Genomic DNA, 10,960 nt, shown 5'->3' on the forward strand with positions numbered 1-10,960 from the left:
ACGTGTTCAGCCGTAGACAAGACTGGCAGCAGCCATATCATTTCCCCAACAAAGAGTTTATCTTACTGATAATATTTTATAGCAGCCATACCCGAGCTAATTAGTCTTATAATCAGTTTTATGAGCACCGCCACTGATTTTCCCCCTCTCCCTAAACACAACAGTGAGGTTGGTTGAAAGGACGGAGACAGGCGGTGAGTGGCAGCTGTAGAGATCAGGGTTCTGGCTGTCAGGGTGGCGTGTGCTCGCTCAGCGCGTTAGTGTCACATCCCTCAGTTAGGTTTTCTTATTTCCTGAGCAAGGTGATGGACAGAGATTCCTGTGCGTTAACCCTCGCACTGCCATTTCACCTCCTTTCCCAAGGAGAATGAGAAGATGCCAGAAGTGTCGAGGATGAGCTCCGGTGCTGAAAGCAGGGAACATCACTGCATTTCCCGGCAGAGAAGCGCGCAGTGCAGCTCCTCGGAGGAACTGCGTGGTGGTGAAGAGTCGAGGACTGGCTGCTGGGGTCCCTGGTTTCGCACCGTTTGCCCAGGACCCAGTCGCTGCCCGTCGGCCGCTCTCCTTGCACAGCTCAGCACCATCGAGTGCCGCGTTTCTCTGCCACTGCAGTGCTGACACGTAGGTGTGCCCTGACACTCGTCCACCTGTAACCTACCGCCCTACCAACCCCTGGTGTTTTTCACCTTTGCATAAAAGCCCAGCTGGACTCTTTGAAATAAGCAGTAATCTTATTACCTTTATCAATTCAATCCTCTTAAGGTTCAATCCTATTAATCAGGCTTGTAATGTGGAGAACCTTATTATTTCAAAGTCAATCTGCCCATCAGCCAGTTGCTGATATTGGGAACACTCAGCTCCAGCCCAGGGGGGGTGCCTGACCCAAGCGCATGTGCGGGGCCACGGGTCTCATCAGCCCTGTGACACCCTGCGTGCTCCAGCTGCCCACCTTCACCAGGGTGGCGAGGTGCAAAATCCTTCCTGGGCATGGACAGGACGCGTCCTGCAAAACGTGTGTTGCTTGTTGGTTATGTCTCTGGAATGCTCATTTCCTTTTCCTAGGAAATGCTCCTGCTCTCACCACTGCCGTGCCAGGCACCAGCTGGCTCCGTCTTTCTGCCTCCTGGGCTCAGGAGCTGGAGGAGGGAGGCATTGCCCAGTGACACCCCCGGCACAAGGACTGGCACCTTGAACCCCTCCAGAACTGGGACAGCTGATGTAGACGGACCCCTCGCTGGGGTGAGCTGGGCTTTCTTGGCACTGGCAAGTGCAAGCACTGGAAGTTTCAGGCGCTGCAGGGTGCTCGGCCCCCCCAGCCCGGCGGGGTGCGTGGGGCCGGGGGCTAGCGGTGCTCTGGGCAGGCAGGGCTGTCAGCTATTGATCGGACGTGTGACTGAATTAGCTGTCTGCTCTGCTCTGGCTTCGTCCCCTGCAAAGAATCTTTTTCTTCCCGTATTTTGTGTTTGAGCAACGCAATTAGTCCGCTTCCTTGGCCCTATTGACATGGGCAATGAAGGATTGTTTTCTTGAGCAGGTGTTGGTTTTTCTGTCAGTGGACTTCGCTTTTCAATGTGCCTTTTCAAATTCTGGCCACCCCCGTACCGATGCCGATGCCGGCTGACACGGGGCAGCAGCTTCAGACGTCCGCCTGCGGGGACCTCACCCGGAGCAGCACAGGGCTTCAGCGTGCTCATTTCCCGGGCATCACCCCTATTTCCATATTCTCCTTCCAGCTTCCCCAGGCAAGGGTGTGGGGGATCTGCCGTGGCAGCGTGAAGCAGTCCTGCTTCCAGATGACTTATTTAGTCAGATGTCCTGAATTGCTGCGTGTGTGAGGGACGAGGCAGGGGTTGGGACACGGTTCCTCACCCGCAGGAAGATGCTGTTTGGTTGTGGTTTGCCACAGGAGGATGAATTCACCCAGATGGGGCAGGGGATCTGAAGCTCAATGGATGAAGACCTGGGGGAAATGGAAATGTTTTTAGGCTACGCTACAGGTGAATCAGGATGGAGAGGTTTGAGGGACAGAGGCTCAGGCCAGCGCTGCTGGCTGCCCCGTGCAGGCAGGGTGGGTGCTGGGGGCGGCGCGCAGCCCGGGTCGGCCGTCAGAGGATGCTGTGGCTGAGGATGCGGGGAGGTGAGCTGCAGGGCAGCGCGGGCGTCCCAGGCAGAGGGGAAGCTGCAGCGCTGGAAGTATTTTGTGGTGGCGTGTTTGAGCCCTGAGGTGGTGCTGAGGACTCTGCCTGCTGCTGCCTGCTGCTGCCTGCTGCAGGGTCCAGGCTGCCACTCCAGCAGCAAAACTCCGGCGTGCGTTTGTAGAGGACTGGAGGAGCTGCCTTAGAATAGCACATGCTGCTGTGGGCTCATGCTTGGTTTGTTTGAAAAGTGCTGGAAACCAGTGCAGCCTTGTGCTGTCATGCTCTGAATCTATCTGTTCATGAATAGCTCTTCTTTATCAGCATATGTGCAGCGACTGAAGTTGCACAGGTTCAGCTGTGTCCGGTCTGAAGCAAATATCCTAAAAATAAACACGGGAGCAAGCCTGAAGAACACTGCCACAGCCCTTAATTTTTACTGTAGACCTTTTCCTTCCCCTCTCGACTCTGATGTAATGAAATAAAGCATCTTATTTTCTTCCATTGCCAGGGGCCCTAACTAAAAACAACCCCCTGCTGATCTCTGCTGCTCAGAAACAGGGAGTTTTATTGGCTTTAGTTATTGCATTTTATTCAGAGCCTTGTATGTGGGTGAGTGAGGCCCCCGGAGGGATTCGACAAGTATTTGCATTCCATTTGTGTCTTCCGAGTGCTGGCTGCTGGTGTACTTAAGGCAGAGATACCAGACGTGTGATCGAGAGCTGATGTGGCTTTTTTCCGTGGAGGGAAGACAAGATCTGGAAGATGGCCCTGGGACAGAAATTGCAGGATGTCATGGGAACTGACCCATGGACGAGGCTCCTTTCCCGCGGCTTGCGCAGGGACGCTGGCTGTGGGTATTTTGATCCCTGATGTATCTCGGGGCCGGTTCGTAGAGCCTGGCGAGATGCCTCCTGCGGCCCAGGGAGGCTGGACCTGCCGGGGACGGTGAGAAGCCCTGGCCTGGGGGATGCTGTTGGGTGTCCTGGCTCTCGCCTCCATCCCCTGGTCAGTAAAAGGGTGGATTCGGCCACGTTACACCCCAGCTTTGGGTGCTGCGCCATGATGGAGTTCTTCGGGATTTCAGCAGCTTTCCTTTCCTCTCCTTTCGACTATGGAGACAAGGGGTCCGTAGGGGATAACGACCGCAGCAGAGATTTCAGAGGATGTTTTCTGGCTTTGTGTTGAGTCCCACACTGGAATTTTGCCTCGTTTTAAATTCTAGTGAATTCTGTAGATCAGCTAAAATCATCAAAACTCACATTATCGCTGGCTAAAACTTGGCCCCTGGGTTTCCACCGCCCGGCAGCCCTGGCTCACAGTTGGGCTGTGCATCACAGCTTGGCCCCGCATCCCGCGGCAGCCAGTCCTCGGCCGACAGGAGGGGGAAAAAGCAAACACTTGGCTAAGAGAAGCTATAAAAGTCAGTGTTCCTGAGATAATTAGTATGTTGGGAAAGTGACAGGAAAGAGAATCAAGCAAAGCCAAGGTCAGCCGCTGCTAATTAAGAATCAGCACCTTGTGTCAGCCTGAGCTGTGGCTTGGAATTGAAACATACCCCGGGAGAGACCCAGGAAGATAAAGGTGATACAGTTACCCAGATAGCAGCTAACGGGATTTGAGCAGGGGTTTAAAGTTTCATTCCAGCTTGGCTGATAAAAGGGGCAAAATGAGAGAAAATGGGAGGGGGAGGCGCGTGCTTTGCTTCCAGGAGGGCTTTTTGCCTCTGCAGCTGCCGGAGCATTGCAGACATAGCGGGGTCTGAGGAACGGGATCTTCTGGCTAGAGAAATAATGGAATTGACATTTTCTTTCCCCCAAAACTCCTCTTATGGCCTTTTTGGAGGCTCTTCTGGGAAGGTCACCGCAGCATGTTGGTCCCAGTCACTGTCTTGTGGGAAGGTGGGAGAGACGAGGTGCTGCAGGGGTGCCAGCCTTCCTCCCCTGCTCTCCGATGGGAGACATACCTGCCTGGCGCCTGGGTTTTCCTTGGTCTGGGACAGACGTACAGTAGTGAAGGGCCTGTGGATTAAATGATTTGGGTCCGTTGGGTTCAGGCGGAGCTGTTTGTTGCACCTTGATTCAATGCAGGGGCGTCCATATGAAAAATGAAATGGAGCTAAGTGTCTCTCCTGGAAATCTCCCGGACAGCAGCTGGCAGGGAATGGGACCTGAGTGTCCCCGCTGCCGACTTGGGGTTGGGGCAGGCTGGGTCACGGCCGCAACGCTTCAGGGGTCTCTGGAAGCTGCATGGGGACGGCAAGGACCAGGGTCCGTGCATGGCAGCTCAGGGTACTCCTGCTGCCCCCGACATCTGGTGTGGTTGTGACAAATGAAGGAGAATGTCTTAGTGAAAGGTTATAACTGAGCAGATAATTTTCGTTTAGAGGAAGGCAGTTTAAAAAAGGTGCCCTTCATTGTAAAAGTGAATTTGTATGTCAGCATTGCTCTGTCTCCTGCATGGCAAAACAGTAGGAGGTTTAATGCGTGGGAGTTACACGGTGCCAGCAGCCTGTTCCCTTTGTTGCCCAGGGTCCAGGTGAGTGGTGCTGGCTGGGAGGACGTCGGCCCTTTCAGCACCCAGCGCAGCGAGGAGCTGGGCAGGGGCCCAGAGCTGCTTTTCCCGTTAGCAGTGCAGAGAACAGAAGCTGAATATGTATTAGCATTAAAAACTGCATGGCATTTCTCCTGCACTAACGCTAACTACAGCGTTAAATATTACACCACGTAGTGGATTTTCAGCAGAATGCACGGGGAGCTACGTGACCCTCTCTGATCAGTCAGTGCTGTTGCTGAAGCAGACATGGAGCTCCGTCTAAAGTGCTGTTTTTCTCTTAGAATTTGCAATTCAGTAGCCCAGACTGATGCACGGGGCAGCTGTCAGCCTGCAGTCTGCTCCTGCTCACCCTTTCCGTTGCTCTGCGGCACAGAGGATTATAAAATTGCATGGTATTTGGTTGTGTGCACATCAGACCAAAAACATGCCCCAAAAATTGGTGCTGTAGCAGTGCTGTTTATGTCCATGAATACTAAGGAAATAGCACATTTGAGCATCTTGATGCATATTACAGGCTTGATTCTCAGCCGCTAGCTGTGGGGCACAGCTCACGACATCTCAGTATGCCCCTGTTTTGCAACCAGTGCAGTTAGACACCAAATGCAGCCAATTCAACAGTGCAGAAAACATTTCACCCACAAAACGTGAGGCTAATATAAGACCCAACCAAAAACTGGCACTGATGGAGGGGCAAATGTGGTGCAGACCTGAAATGACTTGAGTTTTTGGGGTGCAAAGGTTGTGACTCTCCAGAGATTTATTTCTCCTCTTGTCTCCATGAGGTTGGAGAAACAGGAGAGGAGTCGGGCTGGTAGTAATGCAGTGTGCACACACCGGATCACCCGCAGCACCTCCACTCCCTCTTGTGTCTTACGGAGGTGAGACCTCTCCGGAGAAGGGGAGGCTGCCTGCCGTGCAGAACAAAGCGTTTGTCAGTGCATGGTGACCCACCATGGGCTTTGCTTTCCAGGATTTCTTGACTGACCTGATGATGTCTGAAGTTGATCGCTGTGGTGAGAATGAGCATCTCATTTTCAGGGAGAATACACTGGCCACCAAAGCAATCGAAGAATACCTGAAGCTGGTGGGGCAGAAATACTTGCAAGATGCCTTAGGTACGTACAGACCATTGGTAAGTCTCTCCCGGAGAGGTCTTCCTCTCAGCTGCAGGGTGTTCCACATGGTGGAGACCATCAGCTGAGCCCTGATGGCCATGGGAAGCACCAGCCTTTACCTGCCAGAGGGTTCCTCTGGCAGCGGAGACCAAGCCCAGAACCCAGCCGTGGCTGCAGCGGGCAGCTCTCTGCTCCCAGGTGAAGGTCACCGCTGAGTTAGTGCTCTGATCTGCTTTCAGAGGAGATAACAAATTGATATTTGAAGGCATTATGCTGCCTGCCAAGTCTTCTGTCTCGGCACTGGCAGTGTCAGAGCGGCTGATTGAATCCTTCCCCTGATTGCACACCCCCGCCAGAGATGCTCCCCCGGTTCCTCGCAGCACTCGTGAGTCAGATGAAATCTCCCAAGTTACAGTGATGAGTTGCCTTCCAGATCGCACTGGGAACCCTCCTGGTGGTTTGGTTTTTTTTTTTTTTCGGTGCTGGCTATGTTTATGGCTCCAAAAATATTTCTCTTGATGCAAATGAAAATAATTAGAGCTTTTGCTCCTGGGCAGGTCAGGAAGGAATTGCTGTGTTGGTGTGTGCAGCCAGCACGGCACGAGGATGGGGAGAGGCTGCCTTTGAAGCGTTACGTCTGAACCTCAGCTGAAGGCGGCTAGATTGGATCCACAGCCTGGCAGTAGGATGAGCAGAGTTTCTATTGAGCTGTTAATTTTTCAGTATGTTGGGTTCCTACTAATGGATTTGTGTAATGTTAGCAAGGAGGAAAGTACCATAAATACTTTATTAAGATAATAATAATGATAATGACAACATTGAGGAAGAGGAGATCGTTGAGCAAATTCAGTCAAACCAAGAGATAGCCCACAAGAATAGGAAGAGGAATATTATTTATTTCTGCCTTGTCATGCTTTCTGGTTGAAGGCAGGTCTGTAAGTAGATTACCTCATAAAATTTCTAAAAAGCCAGGAGATCAATGAAGGCAGGGAATTTTGAAATATTCCCCTTTCAGGGCTCAATGCAAATGCTGCCAAGCCAGCTCCATCCAGTACAGGAGGAGCCTGCGGTTCTCGCTCGCTGTTCAGGGCCCTGATTCTGTGTAGACCTTTTATCAGTGAAATGATTCATCTGTGTGTCACAAGGTAATACAATACAGCATAGCGCTTTCCTTTAAACCATGAAGCACAAGCAAGTAATAGGGCTGGCTAATAACAGCAGGCATCACCTGCAGGCGAGCAGAGAGGCTCCAGAGCTCCCAGGCAGAGCTGAAAATACATTGGAGAGGCTCTCCAGTACGTAATTAAAATCTGTTTTGGCAATAGGGGAGGAATGCAGACTAGAGTGGGCAAAAAAAAGGAGGATGGGAAAAGCCAAGACAGTCAGGAATTAGGAGATGAGCAAACCAACTGGAATTAGAAGAAAACCAAAGCAACCCTGCAGATCCCTAGCTAAACGCTGCCTCTTAATCCCTGTTCTCCCGTCCCCCAGTCTCCCCAGCCCCTGCAGTGTGCTAACTGGGATGGAGGACTGCCATCCCCAAGCCGGACATGTGTCCAGGCGGTGGGAAGCGCCCGCAGCCCAGGCGGCAGGGGTCTGTGCCTGGGTACCCCAAGGGTGAGAGGTGGCACGAGAGTGAGGAGCTGGCGAAGCAGGCTCACAGTGTGAGTCTCCGCAAGGGTGAGGAGCAGCCAGGCAGCAAACAGGAGGGCAGGGAAACTCAGAGAAATGGTATAATTTAATTTTGTATGATGTTCAGCTGAAAAGAAACCAAGTAAATTGTTTCTTTCCTTTAATTACTTATTTCTCCTGTGAATCAGACTGGCTTGTCAGCGCCAGGGCACAGTCTGCAGTAGCAGGCCATCCTACAAATAATTACAGAACTTGCCAGCATACTTCCTACTGGATTAGCCCGAGGGAGCATCTCTGGCAGTGGTGTAATGGGGGGTCGGGGCAGGCTGAGGAAGCGGGTGTTTTGGCAGCAGAGTTCTGATGCAATACCCCATAGCCACAGAGCCAGAGCTGCCAACTGGGGAAAAGGGATGAAACGTGCTCCTCGGTAGTCCAGGTGCCTTTCTGCAGGGTGTGCTGTATTGTTTTGTGAGCTCCCAAGGCAGTGCCGGCTGCTCCTGGGTCCGCTCGGAGATCTGGAGAGCTGGCTGGGGCACAGCCTGCCCCGGGAGCCACTGCTGCCAGCTCTCGTACCTGGCTTCTGTTCAGCCAGTGTGACGGGGCGTAGGGCACTGGGGCTTACGAACAGAACTGCCCGAAGGCTGCATCCCTCGTGTCTCCAAAACCCATCACTGACTGTCTGTTTTACAGGGGAATTTATCAAGGCACTGTACGAATCGGATGAGAATTGTGAGGTGGATCCTAGTAAGTGTTCATCTTCGGACCTTCCTGAACACCAGAGCAACCTGAAAATGTGCTGCGAGCTGGCCTTCTGCAAAATCATCAACTCCTACTGGTGGGTATCCCACGAGCATTGCTCCCCTCTGCATGCCCTCAGCTAGTGCAGAGGCGATGCAGCTTCAGGGGACACGGGTGGCACCATCCATCTTCAGGCTCTTGGTACCTGTCCCTTAGCTGTGCTGATGGGCACCTTGTCAGAGAGCTTTGGAGGGAGAGCGCGGGGCTCTGCCTGCGTCCTGCAGCATTTAAAGAAATCCCGGTGGTCCTGGAGCAAGGGTGAGGATGGCCAGGGGGTGAAACAGCAGCTCCTGCTCAGCCAGAGTTTGGAGTATCTGCTCTGGGGGTGCAACAGCCTCACGGATTCTCCGTCACACTTGTTTACAGGGGGTGGTGAAGGGTTACTGCAGCACAGCCATGGGGACGGGGCAGTGGAGTCAAGGAACACGAAATGCCTTTGCTAGTGTGACCGATTCAGAGGGACTTGATGCCAACTGTATGTGAAAATCTGAAATAAAGGGCAGAAATGCCTGTCCTGGCTCTCCTACCCATGTCAGTCTGAATCGGACTGACGGACTCTGCCTGCCTCCCCAGAGCGTCAGGTGACGTTCTGGAATCCTCTCTGCAGCAGGCAGGGCCTCTGGCACTCCGCCTGCCTGCAAGGAAGCTGCACCAGCACCGGGAGCTTTTGTTGAGGCAGATGTTCTCCTGTTGCAGAGCGCTGGAGCCCGGGAGGATGCTGCTGGTACTCCGGGGTTGCTGTTTGGCTCAGCATCCTGCATTCCTCCGGGTTAACCCCTCTCTCTCCCAGCCCCAGGTGGTTGCTGAGGTGGGGATGGGGAGCCCATCGCCTCCCTGGCTCACGGCCTGGTATGCAGTTTGAGGCATTTCCCAGTTGTTTGTTCTCAGGATACAAGTTCTTGCAACTAGTTGAGACAGGCCCGAGTGTGCAAAATTGGTTGTAGCGGTGGCTGTCAAGCATGGCTGTGCTCACGGGGTTACTTGCTGCTCAGTGCTGGGGACGGGAGCCAGGAGTCCCTGGGTCTCTTACAGATGCTGCCTGCAAAGCTGACCTGAAAGGGGGAAAAAATGGGCTTGTGACTCTCTTTACTTGCAGAAATAAAAATAGTTGCTTTCTGCTTCTTGCTAACATACCCAGAGACTCTTGTCCTGATTGTAGGAGAGAATGATCACTTTTGTCTTACTGCTGGATTTGCTGTCTTCCTGCTTAAAAGTCTGGGCTTAGTTTTTTATTAATGTATTTAGTAGCAACACTGTTGTTGCAAACATCAACTAAGGATAATATTGGAGGAAGGAAGTCTTTGATAATAAGGATTTCTCATTTTCTCTCCTATCCCAGCTGTTGTGTTGAGGTCTGAAAACTCATTATATGTAATCTCGCAGGGTGCTGAGCGTGCCCTTCTGCAAGCGCGGGAAGGGAATTGCTTTTCCTGATACTGCTCAGGGAGAGAATAAGCAGTGAGCCTGGAACTGCCTTTATCTCCTACAAGTAAGCAAAGGGCAGATTTCTTTACAGGTATCCTACACCTTATCCTGGGCCAATTAATAACTCTCTGACTCAGGAATGGCGTTTACCTGCTCCCAGGAGGGGTTCACTGCTTTTAGTCACCAGTGGATTATAATGGTTTGAATTAACGTCTTCCTACAAATACCCAAAGCAGGACTAAAAGGTGACTCTAAAAATAGGCTTGAACAGTGACCTAAGGAAAGCCAGGCCTGCAGGGAAGTTTGTTGCTCCAGTCCTGCCTTTCCAAGGAAAGCGGCCAGAGCGGCTGCTCTGAGTGGTTCCCCTCGGTCCTTTGTGCTCAGCGGTTCTTGGGGATTAATTGGGCTGATGAGCATTCGGGATTGGCCAAGGTATCCTGACAGCTAACGATCCTGCTTTAAATTGAGTGCCAGAGCGTGCGTGCTCATCTGCCGGAGAGAGTCAGAGAGAGGGAAGAGGTTTACAATAACTGAAAATTGTTATAATTATGACATAATTTGGACATCTGGAAAGTTTCAGTGTAAGCAGAATTTCAGCATGTGGAAGCTCGTTACTGGAAAGTTGGGTAATGAATTACGGGCCCGTTTGTCACATAAAGCTGGCTAACTGAATTCCATCCGCTGTTACACAATTAAACTTTTATGGTCTCCCAGCCTGTGATAGTGAGCAGTACTCACGGGCTGTATGCAGCCGGTGCATACATTTTCAAGGGTTTACTTTCCAGTAACAGTACAACCTGTCCTGATCATTCAAGCCTTAAATTGCTTAAAGGATTCTCCTGTTTCTGGGCAAATACCATGAAGTAAAAGGGCTTTGTCCAATTGTGTGGATCAAGCCAAAGACAGAGGGAAATTTATCCAGCCAAAGACGTTGGTTAATGTTATTTATAAAGCACAGGGTAAAAGTTCATGAGTGTGAGAGCATGGAGCCAACGCGGAGCAGAAGCTGAACGTGATGGCAGCATTGCCAAGCACTTCCATGGAGTGTCACCACCCGTGTCAGGAGGTCGGAGAGAAACCTGAAAACCTGGGGCGCAGCTGCGTGGGGCTCTGTACGCAGCCGTGCCATGCTGAGTGGGCTGCCTGGGGTGGGAGGCGCGCGGCAGGGTGCCCGCTGCTTCGATGGACAGCAGCAGCCTCAGACCTGGGCCGTGCGGGCGGGCAGTGCGGTCTGCAGCTGGCAGATTAATGAAACGAGGGGCCAGGGCCCTGCCTGCTGAGCGTCAGTCCCGCTGGCTC

At 52.3% G+C, this 10,960-nt stretch overlaps 1 protein-coding gene across 15 annotated transcripts in view; it reads left to right on the forward strand.

Moving 5' to 3' along the window:
* The window catches only part of DAB2IP (DAB2 interacting protein), a 239,885-nt gene that overhangs the window by 208,869 nt on the left and 20,056 nt on the right, over positions 1-10,960 (forward strand). For all 15 annotated transcript variants that reach the window (XR_012838497.1, XM_075772549.1, XM_075772551.1 and 12 more), the window contains 2 exons: positions 5,662-5,806; positions 8,129-8,273. Coding sequence is in view for 14 of the 15 variants with exons in the window: in XM_075772549.1 (XP_075628664.1) it covers positions 5,662-5,806; positions 8,129-8,273 (290 nt within the window). In the remaining variant the exon portion in view is untranslated. The remainder of the gene's footprint in view (positions 1-5,661; positions 5,807-8,128; positions 8,274-10,960) is intronic.

This window comes from Balearica regulorum, chromosome 20, assembly GCF_011004875.1.
Source record: "Balearica regulorum gibbericeps isolate bBalReg1 chromosome 20, bBalReg1.pri, whole genome shotgun sequence".
NCBI lineage: Eukaryota > Metazoa > Chordata > Aves > Gruiformes > Gruidae > Balearica > Balearica regulorum.